This window comes from Thunnus maccoyii, chromosome 18 (genome assembly GCF_910596095.1).
Source record: "Thunnus maccoyii chromosome 18, fThuMac1.1, whole genome shotgun sequence".
Classification (NCBI taxonomy): Eukaryota; Metazoa; Chordata; class Actinopteri; order Scombriformes; family Scombridae; genus Thunnus; species Thunnus maccoyii.
In genome coordinates, this window is record NC_056550.1 from 3,405,353 (window position 1) to 3,427,435 (window position 22,083).

Genomic DNA, 22,083 nt, shown 5'->3' on the forward strand with positions numbered 1-22,083 from the left:
ATTTTACAGTTATCCATAACATTTGTAATCTCAGTAAACTGTAAATGTACAAGCCTCTGAGGAAGCACAGTGACTTGTATTGTGAGAGCTAGAGGCGGAGAAGTGTCGGGAGCGCGCTCTGCTGTGGGCTCTGCGCTCCTGTGGTTCTATCCGGTTGGCTGCTGCGGGAGGGGAGCGCGCCCGGGCGGCTCCGTAAAAAAAAAAAAAAAAAAAAAAAAAAAAAAAAAGAAGCAGTGAGCTCGGTGTGACAGCTCAGAGCTGTCCACGTCAACACACCGAGCGAGCACGGCGGCAGGCGGCAGCGATGGACTCCACGTCTCTGGTGAGCCTCTTCGCCGTTTTATCGGACTCGGGAAACGCGTTTTGGTTTAGAGGAGCAGGGCTGGTAATGTGCACGGCAGTTTATAGAATTTTTAAAAATGTTTTTATTAGCGTGCGGGACATTTGTTGCATTATGGCAGTTTCTGTGGTGGGCAATACGGGAGAGAAGGGGAGGGAGAGGGGGAGGGAGGGAGGGAGGGGGGGCTTGCTGCAGATTGTTCATAAATCAGTAACAGGTTTTATTTATTCTTTAATGCTTATACTGTCTGTGAGTTTGACTCTTGACAGCGGGCGTCATGTTGTGCGATTGTGGACGCGCAGGCCTGACCTGACAGTGTTTCACATGCAGCCAGACAGCGCGTTCAAAAGACACACTTTTTTCATTCTGTGCGTGTAAAAATAGTACAGATGGTCTGTTCTGGTTACAGTGCGAGCAACTTATTAGGGTGTTAAGTTAACTCTATTACAATACACCGGTTGAGCCACAGCTGTTATCCACTTATCCACACAGAGTCCAGTGCAGAGCGCAACAGGACAGTAGCCCACTATAAGCCAAAGCTTCAGTTACTGCATGGATCACCGCTACAAAACCAGTGAAGAGACACAATCCTATCTTTAACACACATTAGGATAAATAGAGGAGTGTGTGGTGTTTGGTTAAAGCACGTCCGGGGTTTTTAAATGTGCGCTTGTGTTCAGCATGTGTGCACAGATCGGTTGACGTGTAGAGCAGAGTAGGTGCCACGTCCACCGTTCTCTCTCGCTCTCTCCTCGTTTGCCTTGCGCACCATTTATTCAGCCTCATTCTCAGTCAGTCAGTCTTTAATCTCCAATTTTCCCGACTTTAAAATGTGTAAGTCATTATGTCAGTTAGCTGTTCAAATGTCTTTGTTTCATTTTGTCTTTTTTCACTTTTTCTCAGTGGTGGAAAAGTAACGAAGTACAATTACTCTAGTTGTAGCTTACTTAGTATTTCCATTTGATGCTCCTTCTACTCCACTGTGTTTATCTGACAGCTTTAGTGAGTTACTTCACAAGTAAATAGTTTACATACAAAACCTGTGATAATCTTATAAATGTTAAACTAACCAACAGTAGTTAGTAGCTCCACCTGACCAACTACAACATTAAAATTCTACTTAGACATTACTGCGTCAGTAACAATACCATTGTTTGACACAATAGGACACTATAGGAGTTAACAAGTACTTGCACTGATATAAAGCAGTCAAAATTGATCTTGATCATCTTGACCACCCACAACAATAAAATGTGTACATGTTAATGCATGAATAGTAATAACCCAATTATAGATAATAATTTAATCCCCTAAAAGGAGCCAATCGATATAATGAGTGAAACTTGTCCTGCTTTCCCATCCTGTAACATTAATCAATTTCAAGTAAAAGACCTACATTCAAAATGTTGCTTAAAGCACAACTCAAGCTATTTAGTAATGCACTTCAGTAAAGTTGGGGAGTTTGTTAGAGACAAAAAAAGAATGATCAGAATCTGTGCTGCAGCAGAGGCCAAAATATATCCTGTCCTTAACTCTCTAGTATGGGTCAATCTCCAAAAACCCTGGATCCTACATTTCCCATAATGCAGTTCAGTAGCAGTGGTGGCCTAAAGGTTAGAGAAGGGAGCTGTGACCGGAAGGTCTTTGGTTCAATCTCCAGACCAACAGGATAAATCTGGGTGGGGAAAGTGAAAAAGCAGCGCTTGCCCCTCCCTCATTACCACCACTGAGGTGCCCTTGAGCAAGGCCCTTAACCCCAACTGCTCCAGTGGAGCTGCTCAGTGGACCGGGCTCACCTTCCAGGTGTGTGTGTAACAGTGTGAATGTGATCTGGGTGTTCCTGCAAAAGAGAGACTTCCTCTCAGTGAAACGTCCCTGAATAAATAAAGGTTAACGTCTTGCAATGCAGGCTTTCTGATATTAATTTGTAGTATCCAAGCTGAGATAACCCAAATGACATCATCAGGGGCTATTTTTTCAACTTGACAGTCTGCAGCTTTTGGATCTGTGGTGTTATAAATAGGTTGGTAATCATCATGCAAACAAATACAGCTATCAAAAATAAGTTAACTTCCAGAGAAAAACACATTTAAAACTGATGGCACTGTTGGGAAAGCATGTGTCTTCCAATTTTGTCTGACAAATGTCAAACAAAGAAAAACTATTAAAGTTATCGCTATTAAAGAGGCTGTAAGTTATAAAATGGATCACCTAATATTCAAGTAGGAATTTAACAAGTAGCATAAGCCAAGTTTCCATCCAAATGTAGTGCAAATTTTAATAGAATTTACACAACATCGGCAAAAGAAAATGTGAATTAAGGCGCGTTTCCATTCACTGCTGTTTTGCGAATACTGAGATAAAGAGTTTGTGGCGCTAATTCTTAAAGTGTAAAGTGTAAAAACTTTTTAAAATTTCTGGTGTTTCCACTCAGGGTATTTTTATGCGCAAAAATGCTCATAAAAACCATTGGATGGAAATGTAATTTGTGCTAGTGTTTGCCGTAGTTAAGACATCTTGCTACATTTGCTCTGGTAGAATAACTCCCTCTCCCTGTTTTGTGCTGTTAATCTTTTGGTTGTATTTTGTTGCATCAAAGCCTGTGCCAAATTTAGACTTTCAGCTCATTAAGCGTTCTAATGCTGGTTTCTTCAATTGAAAAGTAAGGTTCTCCTCTAGTTTACAGGGGTTTTAAACAATAGAATGACTGTTTGTGGTCTGGTTCTGTTCAGAAAAGCAGATGCCAGTAAAAATTATAGTTTGAAAGTCTTTTTTGTATCATTTAATATTCTTTTATGAAGGTCATTGTTAAAGAAACTGACCTGAAACAGGTCTCAACCACTGGCAGTTATTCAGTATTGCAGCATCAACTAAATGCATAGAATGTCCTGTTTGCATATCTGGTCCCATAATGTGTTAAAAGTTGAAAAGTAAATCAAAATTGCTGTTAAGACAAATGCCGAGTCCAAATTGTAAGAAGCTACAATCTTTTATGTGTTTTTAGTTAGAGGAAAACTTTCCAGACATCTAAATTGGTCCTCTGGTTTTGTCTGCATCCATGACCTACTTATAAACATGCACACCAGTGAAAATCTTTCATTATGTTCAGACCAAACAGCCAACTTTTGCACTTCAGGCATTTAGCTGTCATCTTGATCCAGAGACTTACTGTACAGTGAGTGCAGCAGTCACACAAGTTTTCCCCTTTAACATTTACATTTGACATTCTAGGCTTAAACTGAGACTAAGGCTGTTGATGGACGGTGTTGATGTTGATGGTGTTACATTTGAATAAAGGATTCTTATTATTGTCATTTTGCAGGGAACAAACAGTGGTCGGCTTTTCATAGACAAGAAAGACTCTGATTTTCTAGAGTTATCCCTAATTTTCTGACATTTGCAATATACTGTTACATTTATATATTAGCCATTAAGCTGTTAAACTAAAGTAAATAATTGAGTGATCAGGTGTTTTTAATCCATCATGTCCTGTAAAGAGCTGTTCCCCTGAGGACAGGGCAGGACCAAGAATCAGCAGCTGTTTGTAACTTCAAACTTACTCTAGTTATTACATGAGGGTTTCCTATGTGGGGATTTACGCATTACTAAATTAAAACAGGTTGCACCAGACAAACTAGTTCTTACATATTTATACTTACTACACTGCCAGACATACTGACACATAGCTGAATGAAGAAACCGACAAAACTAGCTCTCTAATATGCAAATCATTTAGAGTGAAGAGTAAAACAGACAGTATGGAAGATGAGCGACATGTTTGATCTGACAACTCATCGATAAGAATATGTTAGTAGAGGAGTTATAGTGCGCAGGCTTCACTCTCAAACTGTGACAATGACTGTCAACACTAACCTTAAAGGTGCTTTGTTGAGTTTCTTTATAAGCAAACAAAAGTTATATTTGTATTAAGTGTCACTCACCAAACCATATCGTGTGTATCCATGAGTCCTGACAAATGGGTTGAATGCTTTTCCTTCCCCATGAACCACTGGCAAAACCAAGTATTGAGATATGTACGTCGTGCATTGTTTACATCAATGCTTGCTAGCTTGCAGTCTTCTTCACTGCCTTTCTTGGCACGTTATCACTGTCAATTAGCTATTAGCTAACGTGTGAAACCGGTAGCAGATATCTGTATAATGTCGTCTGCATTCCCTCATGTGTGCAGATACGTCCTTGTGCATGTGCACAAAACACAAAACAGGCATCCACTCATAAAATCTTTGCTCCATAGCACTACTGATGGTCAAAAACTGTACAGGGTACCGTTAATTAACCAACGTCATAACAGATTTTAGCAAGATAATGCTAAAATGTTAGAATTAGTAAAGCACCATTAACATACATTTCACATAATAGCACAATATGCCTCAAATTGCAAAAACATTATGCCAATAACTCTGAAACACACATTGTCTGTTGTAAGTTTAATGCATCACTTGGCCCCCTTAAACTGTTACATTTGGAAGTTGTGTTATAGTTTGTGATGATACAGTAACTTCCTGATTACACTTTTGATGTTTTCTAGCAAGTGATTTACAAATCTAGCTAGTACTTGATAAAGTTATCTCACAACAAGGTCAATTTTGTATCTATTCTGGAGCATCAGGTTTCCCAGATGTCATGGACTGTGGATTCTCGTCCATATTGGCTTTAAATTTGAGATTCAAAGTTAGTATGTTACTTGCAGCTACAAAGAATTAATGAATGACTTTACACACAAACTTAGTGATGGATTTACAAATAGCTGGTGCAGCCCAATCCAAGTCTGTACATCACTGTGTACAGTGGGCCTACCAGCAGTGATGCCAACTATTAATGCAAAATAAATACAACCATATTGACAACTTTGATTATGAAAATTAGGGGTCAGTCAGTCAGTTGGTTGGGATCCTCTGATGCACAGGCAATGCTCCAGTCTCGCAAAAAACAAGTAACCCTTGCTGTGCTGAGAGGATGATGAAGAAGACTGTTGGGCCAGTCAGTGAAAAGAGAAATGATTTTCAGGTTTCAAAGTGGACTGGCTGATATTTTGACCTTTAAATATATTGCACATATCAGGAGGATCAATATTTTTAGCCACCAAGCAGTGTGGCTCTAAGAACTGACCACTTTGGTCCAGACTGAAATATCACCACAAATATTGGATGGATTATCATGAAATATGGTACAGATATTTGAGTTCCACAGAGGGTATCTTTGTTGATCCTGCATTTAGCGCCACCAGCAGCTGAAAGTTTCAGTTTCGCAGTAAAATATCTGAGCAGCTATTAAATGGATTGGCGCAACATTTGGTTCAGACTCTCATGGTTTCTAAGGGATGAATCCCAATAATTTAAGTGATTTCCCAACTTTTGATCTATCACCATCGTCAGGTTAAGCTATACTTTGTGCTAGCATGCTGGTGGATCAATCTATCTATCTTCCTCCTCCTTATCATCTTCATCCTTCCCCTCACTGTAACAATGGCGATACAAGGACAGTGGAAGTTGTTAGTTCCTGGTCTAAGTTCTGTGATACACTCTGACTGTGAATCTATGCTAGTCAGTGCATAACAGAACTTTGTCCCGGATCTGAAACCTCTTCGCAGAGACCAACGGATGGATGAGTGAGATATGAGATATTTTCCAAGTCATTGTGGCCAATTGCAGATGCCGATACCGATATACGCACACATTTTTTCCACCTGGCTGAGGAGACTATTACACATGCAATCATAGATTGTACTAAGTATGATCAAGAAAGGCAATATATGAAGGATGAACTTAGGAAGACTGGAGTTCAAGAGCTCTGGTTAAAACTTAAATGAACCTGCTGAGTGGGTGGAGCAGTAGAGTTTTCTTTGAGTTAATTAGACAGACAGGATTAATGTGTAGGATTTAATCTCTGGTCCACATGCAGAAGCAGAGGGTGGCGGTAATGCACATAATAAGCTGGTTGCCAACTGCCGTTATAAACCAAAAAAATGAAGAAGTTTGGGTTTTTTTTTAAACAGAGTGGTACGTCCTGTCAGCTGAGGTGTTTTCTATCTGTGCAGCCGAACACAGCAGCTCCTCCATGGACTGTTTCACCCTGATGGTCCCGATACCTCCTCCACAGGCTCCACTTCACTCAGCTGCCCAACAGACCAGCTGCTTCTTCTAACCTGAATAACAAGCCAGGGTTCGGTGCTCTGGTTGGATCCACATGGAGAGCCAGGGCTCGCTGGGAGGGTAGCTGACTTAAATGGAGCCTGCGGTGGAAGCACAGCCAGGTGGCAGAGGAGAAGGCGACGAATCGGCCTGTCATATTGGCAGAAACGTTCATTTTGGGCCGATGCCGATATTTCATTGTAAAGCCTTTATTGGCTGATACCAATGACGTGCTGATATTATCATGCATCCCTAGAAATTTCTTTGGTCATTTCTTCTGGAAAAGTGTAAAACAAACCTGTGTGACTGACCAGAACTAAAGCACAAACTTTTCAGAGAAATAACTTAACAACCTGTGAATGCATTCTGGGGTCATGTGTAGAAACTGGTTGGACTGGGCATGAGAGGGAATGTAAAGCAGGGTGTTGCTGGAAAAGGAGACTTTATCTGGATGATAAATGTTGATACAACATGTTGACCAGGTGTGGGAGGAATGACTGTGACTGTAGCTGGTATTATGAAGTAGACTTTGCCCGTCCTAGATGTTTTTCTGAGGTGACTCAGCAAAGCTTAAATATTTATGATTTTCTTTCTGTTTTTTGTTGCAGGAACCTTCTCTCTACACAGTGAAAGCTGTTTTCATTCTTGACAATGATGGCAACAGACTTCTGTCAAAGGTAAGTTTAAAGGATTATACCAGTGATTTTTCATTTTTTTAACCCATTAACAACAAATCTCATATATATCACATGATCCAAAGCATATAAAACACAAGTTTCAATTCATTTAATACACTGTGGAAAAAAGTTAGGTAATCCATCACAAGGAACACATTGTTGTCTTTATTTATTTTGTCAAAGTCACATTTACCCAAAAGTGCATTCCCTTGGCAGACTTCAGTGTTTTTTTTCCCATTGGGTTTATAATTGTAAAACTCATATGACAGGTTTTACATTTCTTCATAGGGGAATATTTCGACATTTTTGGAAATACAGATATTTGCTGTCTTGCTGAGATTTAGATGAGAAGATTTATACCACTCTCATGGTAAATATGAAGCTAATGCCAGCTTAGTTGAGCACAAACACTGGAAACAGCACTTTTCCAACTCTGACACTTTTGTTGTGAGACAGCCGCTTTCAGGCACTGTCTCACGCTGTCCAGACAAATCTCACGCCAAATAACAAGAAGCCACAAAGCCACTCCTTGATGAAAACTAATGCTGTATAAAGTAGGTTATTTAGGCTTCCTTTGCACACAGAACGACGTCTGAACATCAGGCTTTATTTCACCTTTCAGCACTTTTGTAAATGTTCCATAAACAACAGAGAATGCAAATTTTTGTGGCTTTTGTTGATAAAGACGCACACATACAAACCTCTCCGAAATCATAAAACCTTCGTGTATATTAATCTTTGCTTTTGTACTTTCTACAGTTTCACATTACAGATTGAAATGTCCAATAAAATTCAACTTTTAATGGGATTATGGGATTACCTGTTAGATTAATGAGTTTTATAAATAATGTTGTTCATGTCATTGAATGTAATCAAGGATTTTGCAGAAACAGATTTTTCTCTGTTTGTTGCCTACAGCAGTTTATATGTAGCATTTTTTCCTTTTTTCATTTTTTCTGCACAATACCTCATAATTGTGCATAAATAAAATCGCACCAGCAAAAAAGTCCCCCTTCCAAAACCTCTAAGGCTCACAAATTATCACATTTAGTTTATTTAATCTAAAACTGAAGCGCAAAAACAACAAATTTGTGCTTTAAAGGGGGTTTTGTGCATGACTATTTTTCGGTCGGGACCGGTTACTTCCTGGAGACTCCGCTAGTTGCCTGGCAACAATTTACAGGTGCTGCAAGTGGATTTTGTTATCATTGGACAGAGCCAGGCTAGCCTTTTTCCCCTTGTTAACAGTCTTTGTGCTAAGCTATGCTAACCAGTTGCTGGGTGTAGATTTATATTTATAGGACAGATGTGGGATTTCTCATCTAACTCTGAGCCAGAATAACCATATTTCTGAGCTATTCCTTCAACCTAGCATTTTTAGCGCCAAAGCTCATCCACCCCTTCATGTCCATGTTCTCTGACTTAGCTCTATGTCCATCCATCCTGTCTGTTTCAGTACTATGACTCTGAGCTTTACCCCTCCATGAAGGAGCAGAAGAACTTTGAGAGGAACGTTTTCAACAAGACTCACAAAGCAGACAGTAAGCTCCACTCTGTGTGTGTCTGTTCTGGTGTATGCTGCATGTGGCCCTCCCTGTGTATTCTACTGAACACTCACGCTCACACACGTCTCCAATGTCATCTGTTACTTATTCGTCTGTCTAGTAGCCCAACACTTGTCCATGATACCAGCCTGAAGCAGTTTTTACATTATCTTGGTTTCAACTCTGGAGCCAAACCATGATAATACAGTGTTAGTGTGAGCCTTGAAAATCTAGAAAATTGTGTTTTCTATTGACTTTTAAACTACTAATACATTACACACTGTCTGCTGCCTTTTGTGGCCCTGCAGAAGTTTCATTTTCAGGGCAGAAGGGTTTTAAGTCGAACAGTTTTACCCAGCTGATACCTGAGTCTCTGCCCCTGGCCTCCTTATCGCCAACCCAGTATATTCCTCCTTTTGTTCTAAACTCCTCCTTCATTCCTCTCTTTCTTCTCTTTCTTCTCCCCTGTCATGCTATATCCCCTCACCTTCCCTCCCACCTCATCATCCCTTTATCCTGCTCTTCCCTTCCTTAATGTATCCTATTGCTCCCTCTGTTTCTCACCCTCTCTTTTCTCCTTCCCTCCCTCCTTCATCATTTTACGATCTCTTTCTTAATCTTTTTCTCTTTTCTCCTCCCGTAGCCTACCTGAATGAACAAAAAAAGCCTGCTATTCATGCATCTCTGTATTTTTATTGGCTGTTCTATTAAATCTGTTTTCCTGTCCTAGTTTTCATCTGTCACCCATCCCTCTCTCCTTCTCTCTGTAGATGAGATAGCTTTCCTGGAGGGGATGACCATCGTCTATAAGAGCAGTATAGATCTCTTCTTCTATGTGGTGGGAAGTGCTCAGGAGAATGAGGTAGGGTGCATTCAGTTGTCTCTGCCAAAACAATATATTTTTTCTGTTTACAGAAAATAATAAAAGGAAGATTAAAATGATTTGAGACACCCTCTAAAGCTTTGCAGGAAGGTCATATGTCGTGTTCATATCCAGAATAGGACCCCCTAGAGCTGACAGAGATTTGCTCACCAACCCTTTAGCAAGGTTTTAGACTTAAAGGATAAGGCTTATTGTCAACAAATCCCATGAAAAGACCAAAACCAACAATGCATTAGTTCGTCTCTCAATACTTTCTGATTTCCTTACTCAGCCTCAAGCCCATTGGTACTGATGACGTAAATCTTCAGAAAACAGATCACAAATATATAGTTTCTTTTTTAAAAAAGGTCAGTAATTTCCTAACACAGTTGGACACTGTCGTTTTTAGTATTCGTTTTTCAAACAGGAGTAAACACTCCATTTGTAGGGGACTATTTTAGTGGTGGATTAATGCACATTTGGTGAAGCAGGATGGTGCATGTGGGATTGACTCAAAATAAACTACAGTGCCCATGTTCATGGTAATGAAGGAACATTGATGTGTTTCAGATAGTAATGTACCCATTTAAATTGACTTTGTTAAGTGCCTTTGAAATAAAGGTGTTTTTAAGGTATTAAGGTTTCAACTTTTCAAATAAATGGGCAAACTGATGTCTCTTTACCATACCAAACTCCTTTGTGTGTCTTCAGAGGTAAATTAATGCTTAATTAAGGGCATTTTCAGGGATTGTTGTTTCATATTGTGAAGGTCTGGAGATATTCTTGTTTTTACCCATCCAAAAAACAACTGCAGGTGGCCTCAGGCAGTCAAAAGGCTGCTTGAGGATTTTGAAGGTGCTGTTATCCCAGTATTTTTTGGAGAGATTTTCCCCAGACATCTGTGAGCCTGAAGATATTCCTCACTACATGAGATTAGTGGGATTGAAAATGTGACTTTAAGTAGCCTGACACTGATGCTAAATATAGCTAAAAGAGAAATGTGGTAGTGCAAAAACACTACTTAGCAGCGTCAATTGTTAAAAAATTATTAACGCTGCATTGATTTAGGCCATAATAAACATGTGTGATTCTTAGCTTGTTGTAGAGTTTCCAAGTGGCCATAAAAGTCTAATTAATGCAACTTTAAAAACAAGTGTTCTTATCTTAAAATTGTCCTTTTTTCTTTTTCTTCCTTTCCTCTTTAGCTGATGCTGATGTCCGTACTGAACTGCCTGTTTGACTCCCTCAGTCAGATTCTCAGGTACGTATCAAGCCTTAAGAAATGTGAAAGCATAAATGATTGTGGATTAATTAAATGATTATTCATGTTCTAAATGAAAACAATTCTCTGCTGTGTCTGCAGCTTCAGTTATGTTGCAAGATGAAAAAAATTTCAGACTTTTCTCCATCCACATCCATCATTGTGATGTTAGAGCTTTTTTTGTCATGTGGTGATTCACACACTTCTCCAGTCTAACACTGCCATCCTTCCAACAGAGCCTCTCAGGGAGATAATAAGTCCCTGTGCTGAATTAAATGTAAAATTCAACAGAAGTGTGTATTTTTTGACCTGATTCCATTTACAAAATGATATTTGACAAACAAGGGAGCTGAATGATGACAAAATGACACCCAGTCCTCATTTTTAGATATTTATTCAACCAAGATTAGTTTGCAAAGCTGTCTGTGTGTGTTTCAGTCTGTGTGTGTTTGTGTGTGCATGTTGCACACCAGGATCCCTCACTGTTGACTGCAATATTACCAGCCAATCAGCGGCTGATATAGTTGCTATGGGAACCGATGCAGTAGTGATGCAGAGTGTGAGCGATAGAGGCATGAAGAGATTATATTATAATACAGTATGAAAGATTATAGGCTATTCTAAGTTCCATTGTTCAATATGTAAATATCCAGATTTTAGAGTACAGTATAAAATCAATTTTAAACTTGAATAGTAATTGTTCTCTATGCCAGCATAGTGTATTCTTTTCAAATACTACAATACAAATTGGTTTGTCCTGCCAATTAGACCTGGTTCATTTTGATTTAAATATTAATTTGAATTTTAGTTTGAATTTGAATCCAATAGAGATGTGGAACGAGGGCATATTTACACATTTAAACTGCTCATTTCATGCATCCTCACATTATCTGAGCAATAGGTCAAATGACTTTGTGTCATGTGAAAGGGCTCGCTCATAGTGATGAATCCATGGAGAATTATGGCCTGACTCTGCAGTTCCTCTCAGCTCTATGCAATATTTTAGTGTCTTTCAGGCCATTGTTTTGGTTTTATGGTTTGCAGCTTTACTGTTTTTTTATTAAGTCTCACTGTTGTCATCAACCTTGTTGCAATCTGCAGCAGGCAACTGTTTTCAGCAGGAAAGCTCTGTTAAACCCACTGTACACTACCTACCCAGCAACTAGTTGGTGAACATAGCAGAGGTAGTGCAAACCAAAACAGAACTAAAAGCAGAGTGAATATTGGACTTACATTTATCTGGTCACCAGAAACATGACTCCAAATGGATGCTAATGTTGCTCTGTGTCTGTGTAATTAGGCAATTGTTTGCTAATGTGTTAGCAGATCAGCTTTATTCTGTAATAAAATGTTAACATTGTGCTTGCAGCGTGTTTTACTGTTCCCATGTGGTCAAAAAGAGATGAAAGCAGCTTTCAGAGAATATGAAATGGCGATTTTGGAAGAATTACCTTATCCTCAAATGTGTGACGCTATATCCAAAGAGCTATACAGTAACGTGGTCTGTGGCTAATTGTTGTGTTTTTCCTGCAGGAAAAATGTGGAGCGCAGGTGTTTACTAGACAACATGGAAGGAGTTTTCCTTGTTGTGGATGAAATCATTGATGGAGGGTAAGAATGAATGGGGTAAAGATATACTATTAAGAGCCATTTAGAGACCAAGACTAATATATACTAACTTAATTCCAACTCTTTTTATGGCACGTTCAAACAAATCGACTTATGTGTTTTATCCTGTTGGCTGGTAAAATAGTTGCGAAGTCTAAGATATTTTTCTGCTCTGGTAGTCACTTTTGCATATGGACAAAATAGTGAAGCCTGTCTGTGTAATTAAAGTACAGTGTGTACAGATTGTGCTGCACTCAGTTCTGATTGGTTACTTTTGTCCTGTTGCCAGGGTGATCCTGGAGAGTGACCCCCAGCAGGTGTTACAGAAGGTCAACTACAGGGTAAGATGATGGTCAATCATTCACGACTACCAACCATATCAATTTATTTACTGATTTGAATCATTGGAAAATCAAATAGAAAACAAATGTCATATTCTGAAAAAAAAATGTTTGGCCTGTTCAGAATGATCCATACTGTAGCTTCCCACAGCTTTTCTCATTGGCCCCTTGCCTGCTCTTACCTGCTTTACCTTTCTCTCCTTCTCCCTGTCTCTCTTCTTCTGATTGGTGTCAGCTAATGTCAGAGCCAGCCTATGGCTTCGTCCTGTTTGATTACATCACCGGTAACCTAGAGGGCCAAACAGACAGGAGCCAGCTGCTGTAGACAGACAGACAGACAGAGGGTGAGAGAGAGAGAGTTAAAGAGAGAGATAGTCAAGTGGAAAGAGAGGATGAATGAATGAGAGTGAGACAGACAGGGAGGAGATGAAGGAGGAATGGGCCAGACAGATGAGGTATATGCATGGTGAGAGAGCACGCTGACTAACAGGTTTTAAGGATAAGGCCTGTGATATTTTCTTATTGTCAACAAATCTCACAATACTTTCAAACTTCTCTACCCTGCTGTGACTTTAAAAAAGGCTCAATAATGTCCTAAAACAGCTGGGCACTGTAGTTTTTAACAAACATTACTCAAGCAGGAGGAAACAGTGCATTTGTTGGGGACTATTTTCAGTGGTGGATTAATACACATTTGGTGCTCTAGTGAGTATTCCTGCGGCAGGATGGTATGTGTGGGATTGAATCAAAATAAACTACAGCTTGTGTGCTCATGGTAACGAAGGAACATGTCACCCAGTGCAACAGGGTGGCTCATTGATGTGTTTTTAATAGTTTTTGAACAACAATGGAGCTCTATGTCACACTTTGATTCACACACAGTACTTGTAAGTAGACCAATTCATTGTTGGTTTTGGTCTTTTCATGAGATTTGGTGACAGTAAGAAAAATGTAGAATATCATCAGACTTATCCTTTAAATCTCAGACTCATACCAACATTCACCTGTACCAAACTAACATGATGAAGCACTTTGTTTACTATTAACCCAACAGGAGATCAGAAGGAGGTCAAAGGTCAGAAGTCACAGTCATTCCCATGTTCTTTTAAAGAACCCTCAATGGTTCAGCTTTCCTTTTTGAGTCTTCTTTTTGTATCATCCTGACCTGTGACCTCCCTGTTATTAGAATTACTGCTCTGTTTCTGAAAGTATTTATTTCATTTTTCACATAAACTTATTTATGATTCAACTTGTTCTTTAAAGATCATCAGGATGTTCCTGTTTCACCAGAAGTTGCACAGGAAATGATCAGTACCATGTTTAGTTTGATCTGCAACAGATGGTCAACCAAAAAGTCACGACTTGTTATGCTTTAAAAAATCTGTGTGTGTCTACTGGTGAAAGGCATACTGAACTGGTCCTCTGACACTGGCTGATGAGTGACATCAGCTGGCACCAAAAGAGCAGCCAACAGCAGAATAGAACTGAACGCATGCAATGAACACAGCAAATTCAATTTTGAATTTTGAAGTGTACTGCTGGCTTTCAGTGGTGGAAAGTAACTCAGTACTTTAGTTCAACTTTTATGTACTTGCACTTTACTATTAGTATTCCCGTTCAATAGTACTCTATACTTCTACTTAAGTGCATTTCAGAGGCAAATGTTTCACTTTACTCCGCAACATCTATTTCACAACCGTAGTTACCAGCATCTCTGCTAATTAAGATTTTACATGCAAAATATATGATGAGATTACAAAATGTGGAGTATATAAAGTAGTTCAAAACAGCTCCACTTAATAGTAGAATACTCCCTATACATGAATGCATCAGTAATAATCCAATAACATGATTTATACGATAATGCAACACTCACAGGGGTCAATGAGCACCTTTACTCTTGATACTTTATGTACATTTTACTGCTAATACTTGTACTAGTACTTTGACTTCAGTAAGAGTATGAAAGCAGGACATTTGCCTATAATGGAGTATTTTTTACACTGTTGTGCTGCTACTTTTACTTGAGTAAAGGATCTGAATACTTCTTCCACCACTGCTAGATTTAGGTGACCACCGTAGCTGGAGCAGCAAAGTATCTGACATGGCTTAAAGTCAGTCTGCAAATGACACAAATGACAAAAGACAATTTTACTGCAGAAATTAAAAAAAAACATACAGTGAACAGGTGAATGTACTGCTTTGGCATGCAGTATACTCATCGTTTCTATCTGACAGTGCTGCAAGGGCAAACATTCTCTTATTAACACCATGCTCCATTACTGAGCTGGTGATAATGTGATTTTGTTCCAAAACTGTGCCAGAAGGACTGACAGACAGAAATATCACCAACTGGCCGAGTAATCACTGAGGCATTAATCCTTTAAATATACTGAGTATGTATGTGATGTTTTGGAATGAAACTCTCTGTTGTGGAAAAATTCTAATATGAGTTGGGATTGGCCAAGCTGCTAACCAACATGCTTTAAATGTCACTGATCTACAGTATGTAATGCTAATGGAGTTTGCTGCAGTGCTCTGCTTCCATGTTATGTGTGTGTGTGTGTGTGTGCATCAATTGTTTTGCATGACTTTTGCATCTTTCTCTCACACAATAATGTTTTTTTTTCTTTTACAGGCGGATGAAAACCCACTAACTGAACAAAGCGTGGCCCAGGTAACACACACACACACACGCACAGAGATGCACACACATGCATACAAATAGACACCAACACATACACACATATAGTAATTGCACTTATACACACATACAGAGACACACATATGGTATTGTGGATAGTTATACTTTATGCACCAAGGAAGCACAATATTTTGTCCTTTAACTTCCTGTCTATGCCAGAAATGGGAACATGTCATGTTGTGTTAATTGAATTCTGCTGCTTGTGACCACTTCAGGTGGACATTTATTATATATTAATATATATATATTAATATTTACCCAGTGTTTAGGATTTCTAAAAAAAAAGAGAATGAGACTTTCCTCAGTGGCAATCTGACAAACATCAGCTACTAATTAGTTCCGTTCTTCTGTGCAATGCCAGATCAGGTAATCATTTGTTATACTGTTAAAGTCATGATTCAGAAATCAAGAATGAGCTGTGTTTGGGGCACCCCTGTGGTTTGGGGGTTTGGAGGCCAACATGAGCCAAAACGTCCCCAGTTCAAATCCAGCTGGGGACCTTTGTTGCATCTTTCTCTTCTTTGTTTCCTGGCTCTGCTGGCGCAGTCAAATAAAGGCATAAAATGCCCCCACAAATTATATATATATAAAAAGAATTAGCTGTGTGAATCAACAATTAGCTGACTGTGGAGCTGATTTATTTTAAATTTCCTCTGTCAGTATAAAGGTCGAATAGCCATCTGTGCTGTAATCAGCCAGATAAACCACAGCATTTAACATGTAGTTTCAGAGGGAGCATTAACAAAGCAAATAATGTCGATATGTTAATAACATGCATGCATTTATACGCAGTCTGATATGTTAAGCATCAGTGCTTCACAGTAGAAACAACTAGCTACAGCTATAACGCAAAGTAAGCTAGTTGAAAATAATGTCTAAGGTAACGGCCATTTTATCGGACTGTCTTTTAATCACGCATCAACGGTAGACGTGGAATTGTATCTAGAGGAAGCTATATGAACCGATCAAACCTGAGATCATTACCTTGTGTCTTTATACTAAATTGCTGTTGCCGTCGTTGTGGACTGGAAGTTAAGAGACAAACACAGAAATGAAACGAACAAAATGGCCCCATAAGGTCAACAGATATGACAGACTTTTCATGCAAACACACACACATAAACTCACATACACACTTAGATGTTGTTACTGTATGTACATACACATTCATACAGACAAACTGGTAGATCCACACATAAATCCTGCAGCAGGCACACACATGTGTACCTCATTTCTATACTGTTATTCATATGTAAACCTTACAGCTGCTTCTCTCTGCTACCATTAGCCTATAGTATAAACTCCCACACACCCTGATAAGTCACAGAAGCACACAGACTTCATGGCAGACAAGCTCACTGTTTTCTGACAGAGTGATTAGTAGCAGTTTGACGTCTGTCAGCTACATATATTTAGCAGGCTGTATGCTAACACTTTAGCTCACCATGCATGTTAAGTGGAAGGTAGCAGCTAGCTTGGCTTCATCTCCAAAGCACCATACAGCACTAACAGGCTCGACTGTGAACAAATGAACTGAAGAATTGGAAAATTCTTGAGATGTAAAATTGCTTTGCTGATCAGAGACCTCCTCTGCCATAAAGTCAGTGTATTATTTTACTGTAATATCATTCCATCACCACAATCGAACTGCTCCTGTACATTGCATGCTTGAATTATTGCATATTGAAAGCTTTACTGATATTCTTCTTCTGTAGCTTGTGTGATGTCTTACGGCTTGCGTGCAGGAGTGAATATGTGCATGGACATGTTTCTGTGTTGCTTATAGAGGAGTGTGTGTGTATGTGTATGTGTGTGTGTGTGTGTGTGTCTTTGTGTTTCTGTGTGTTTATGCACATGCTCTAAGCTTCTCTTTATCTGCTGCTTTAACCCTGACAGCACATAACAGAGAAACTGGCTCTGACCACTAACGTAAGTCTTTACTAACTTCACAACAGCCCTACACTGCCGTACAAAGCTTATACTACTGTCATATTACACACCACATTATATAGTCAACACTGACTGTCAAAAGATTTTGAAGTATTTAGAGATCAGGGAAACTGATTTTGAATTGTTTCTTCCATACCTACATGTAGGTGTACATGTGATGTACTGAAAACATTAAATAACAGCTAAAAATAACGAGTTTATTCTGACTTTTCTCACTAAAGTCCAGACAACAGGATAGTATAAGCGTTATGATTGATGCAAATAAAATCTGTGGTGTAGGTTGCTGTGGCAACACACAAACATGGCACACAGTGCACTCATAACAGGAATCCCACAGTGACAAACTGTTTGTATGACTGTGATAACAAACAGACAGCTGTGACAGTAAAACATATGTAGGTAACAAATATATATTGCTGCCATTTGACATTTTTGACCCCTAGTTGTGCTATGGAGCAATGCTTTTACAAGTGGCTCCCTGTTTGGTTTGTATTGTGCACCTGAGGCCATGGCACTGCAGGGAGGTGTGTTGATCATTGGTGGAGGAAGTATTCAGATCCCTCACTAAAGTAAATGCTGTAACACTGCAATATAAAAACAGCCTACTCCATAAGTCCTTCGGTGAAAATGTCACCATATTAAAAGTATGTATTACTAGAAAAATATACTTAAAGTATCAAAAGTAAAAGTACTCATAATGGAGAAAAGACTTTGAGGTACAGATGAGAGCATTGCTCTGTTTGATCATGACTGCAACCCTGCAGTGAATATTACCTGAGCTCCATGTGCCCCCTGCTGTCAAAATGCAAAACAACAACCTTACTGTTGAAGTCTTGATTTAACTTGTGTCGATCATGAAAAGACTGAAAGGAGAGATGATCACCTCGGCCTCTTTGATAGCGTATTCCCCCCTCATGTCCCCTGTGTAAACTATTTTTATCAGCCATTTACTAGCCCACATACATACAGGGAAACTAACTAACTAAACTAATTCAACTAACTTTTCCATAACTGACTTTTTTACACACACACACACACACACACACACAAGAAAAATTACATTACATTACACTTTTTAAATTCAACCGTTAAAGTTTAAAAGACACTCTCATAATCATTAAATTGTGTGAAATATAATTAAAATATATTTATAATTCAAACAGCTGTGAGATTGAATGCTGCTGATAATTACAGCTATATTAAACATGAACCACACTGATTGCAAGCTTTTACTTATAATGTTATTTCCTGTCAATATTTCACAGAAATATGTTGAAAAATGTTTTAACATGTTATAAAACTTGTAGAAAGTATTTGCCAAGTTGTCCAGCTAACACTGAATTCACCCTACATACTCTCTCCTCTAGTTAATTTAATGAATTAGACAATTGCATTAGTGATTAAAGCATTCTGTTGTTGGAAATTGGCTGTATTTTGATAGTAATAAATTACAGATCAAGTAGTATATGTTTTCTTTGTCCGTAATGAAACAACAGGTGGTAAATATTTCAGTTCTTATCCCTGTTGTGCTCCAATATGACGGCATGAAACCCCACATGGTCGCTCAGTTGCCTGAAAATATGCTCAGTCTGACATCTAGTGGTTAAACTGTGATACTCCAACACTAATCAAGTCATACAGAAAAGACTCCAAACATATATTTTTGTCATCACCATGGACAACATAAAAAAAACAAGCAAACAAAAACATTTCTTTTGTCTCTCACTTGAGCTCATTATGAAATTGCTTAAAACCAAGGACCAGGTCTTTAATAGTTAACTATAAATAATCTCATAGATGACATGTACACTTTATGACTCATACTGTATATTGCTTTATATCCTATAGAGGCCCATTTAGTCCTATTGTATATAATGCAGTTTATGAGTTACATAACATAATGGATTAAAGCCTGTGCTGAAGTGTCACTCCCATTATATCTACAACTCAGCCAACACATTAAGGTCAATCAGTTTTCATATGATTATAAGGTAACCCGCAATCAATGTGTCAATCACATGCATTTTCATTAGGAATTGCTTCACTAGAATATACTTTATATATATTTTATTTAATCAGGCTACATTATCTCACATATATATTTTTGTTCTTTCTTTGTGTTTTCCAGGTTCTGCAGTCGGCCAAGGAGCAGATCAAATGGTCCATATTGAAATGACTCGGACCAGACAAATTTAGGATTCTTAAGAATGTTCTAGAGAACATTTCTAGTCCCAAAGCTATTTTTTATAGTAACAGACTAAAGGGAAGATCGTTACGCGGCTGCTGGCCTGTAGGCTGCAATTAACAAGTCAGTCATAGGATTTTGTTTCTCTGTGCGATGGTATTTTGTTACATTGTGTGTGACATGTAATTAATTTATGTGGTTTGAGAGTGATGTTAGGACACACTCATGTAGCAATGTCATTTAACAGGCCAGCTGACACCAGACACTAATGAAAAGTGGAGGCTCAGATAGTTTTATGGTCCAGCTGTGCTTCAGCATAACAGTTATCCACTTTGAAACTAATCAATAAGAATATTGGAAGAGTGAGTAGCGATCAGTTTCTGTTACTTTTATTTTGGTGGAGCTGGATCTTCCACCCTCATTCACTCAGACCTGAAGTGGCTATATGTGTTGCATATTAGGTAAATGCATTTTACACAATTTTATACACAGAGAATTGTTTTCCCCCAAAATATTTCATCTGCTAATAGTTTTGGAACAATCTTGTTGCAAAAATTGAGAACTCAACAATGCTGCATGCTGTAAAATGTTCCTATTCGTTAGTCAGTGTAGAAGTGTGTTATCTTCAGTGGACTGTGTCAGCATGCACAGAACTTATCATGTCACATTGTGTGGACATTCTGAAAAGTAAGAGTTGACACAACACTACTGCAGCAAATATCTGCAAATCCAAGCTGAAAGTTGAAACAAATTGGCTGTACAAATGTTACAAAATGAGAAAATGAAGTTATGATTGGAACAATGTCATTTAAAAACACACACGCTCTGACATCACTTGTGCACTGAAATGCTCAGTTGAATACATTTTGGGTTGTGCCAGTTGGCTCCTTAAACAACACTGCTTGTAAAGCTTATTTAAAGACTGTAAAGGAATAGTGATGCTTTATGACACTAAACAAATGTTAGCAGTATGTGTGTCACAGAAGAGGCAATATGTTACTTTTGCACTGTATGGAATTCCCTCATGAAGGTAAATTGATATCTGTACATCTTTACAATGAAAGGGAAACGGGATTTTGTGGCCAGGGTTATAAAATAATGTCTATTTTATTGGTATAATGAGAGTAAAAGATGTTAATAGATATTAAATAAATATTTTCATAGTTGAAAAACAGAAATAAGCCAAAGACAAACTTGATTATTTTGTTAACATTTGGATGTTGAAGCTAACATTTTTGTCTGATTTGGGGCATTTTGTCTGTGCGCCATTTGTGAGACTGATAATAAAACTGTCCTGGTTCAAACAGTCTTCTTGTTCCTTAATACCTTTGTGTTTAATTTGCAATTTATTCCTACCGGAAATCCTTGTTTTGTCCTTTTAAAAAGATGAAAAACAGTAATTGTGTCAGATGTATAATTCATTTGCCCACGTGCGTCTTTTGTCCAATCAGAATTCAACATCTACGACCTCAATGAATATGAATGAGCTCCATAAAGACGAACCCATCCAATGGGCGTGATCAGGGATGTTATTGGTTGGAACCAGGCGACGTCAGGAGACACATGTGTGTACTCCCTCAGCCAATGGTTCGTTCTGGTTTTATTTCCCAGTAATGTGATTGGTTAGTTGCCTCATCCTCCTACAACTGATCCCCAAACAACCCGAAATACATAAAATCACATTAAAAATGAAGATTATTTGAAAGTTTGAGTTGAAGGTGCAACTAGACTTATGTCAGCAAAGGAAAGAACAGAGGATTCATTTATTCATCATCAAAACCTTCAAATCATTCTTATATGCATTACTACTACAATTGTTATTACATTTTAATAACATATTTTATATTATTTACATTAAAACATAATTGCTATCAATTATTTTGACAAATTATGAGGAAACGTAAATATGATTTAGTCACTGTGTTAAAAAATTAGAAATAGGCCTAAATAATCATTTTCTAACGAATTGGGCTCTCGTGATTTTACTTTTCATTGTTTTAAAAAGGATTTTTGGCGTTTCCATTATGTTTTCATTATGTTTTAAGAGTAAAATAATAATGACAATAATAATACCACAGATTTTCTATCTTCCTCAAGGTTTTTACCAGACGAGTGACAAATTAAAGGAAAAACTGGTACAGGCCTGAATGCTTTACCTCTACAGTGAGGGGATCTGGTGGCTCTGTTATGCTTTGGGGGGCATTTTGCTGGCATGGTTTGGGTCCACTTGTCCCCTTAGAGGGAAGAGTCACTGCAAATCAATACAAAGTTGTTCTGAGTCATCACCTTTATCCTATGATGAATCATTTCTATCCTGATGGGAGTGGTCTCTTCCAGGATGTCAATGCCCCAATTCACAGGGCACAAAGGGTCACTGAATGGTTTGATGAGTAAAACTAAAAACGATCATTTATCTAAATATGTAACCTGCAGGTTTCAGTATAGGTGTAAAGACCAAA

The 22,083-nt window shown here is 38.4% G+C and overlaps 1 protein-coding gene across 4 annotated transcripts; it reads left to right on the top strand.

Moving 5' to 3' along the window:
• Positions 1-243: 243 nt before the first annotated feature.
• copz2 (COPI coat complex subunit zeta 2) lies at positions 244-20,922 on the top strand. 4 transcript variants are annotated; one of them, XR_006092254.1, is made up of 11 exons: positions 244-322; positions 7,101-7,169; positions 8,626-8,710; positions 9,484-9,575; positions 10,781-10,836; positions 12,370-12,447; positions 12,734-12,785; positions 13,021-13,129; positions 15,424-15,462; positions 17,386-17,418; positions 19,568-19,586. XR_006092254.1 is itself a non-coding variant. In XM_042392048.1 (10 exons), the coding sequence occupies exons 1-10, from the start codon at positions 305-307 to the stop codon at positions 19,613-19,615; spliced, it is 570 nt and encodes a 189-aa protein (XP_042247982.1). In that variant the 5' UTR covers positions 244-304; the 3' UTR covers positions 19,616-20,922. The 4 variants fall into 4 exon arrangements, 2 of the variants coding, with proteins under 2 accessions (XP_042247982.1, XP_042247983.1); XR_006092253.1 differs by lacking the exon at positions 17,386-17,418 and having other exon boundaries at positions 19,568-19,620; XM_042392048.1 differs by lacking the exon at positions 13,021-13,129 and having other exon boundaries at positions 19,568-20,922.
• Positions 20,923-22,083: the final 1,161 nt, after the last annotated feature.

Bases quoted from the DNA above. Each gene is read 5' to 3' on its own strand.
- copz2 (XM_042392048.1), top strand. The intron at 7,170-8,625 runs GTAAGTTTAAAG...TGTCTGTTTCAG, and splicing joins GCAACAGACTTCTGTCAAAG to TACTATGACTCTGAGCTTTA. The intron at 10,837-12,369 runs GTACGTATCAAG...TTTTTCCTGCAG, and splicing joins TCCCTCAGTCAGATTCTCAG to GAAAAATGTGGAGCGCAGGT.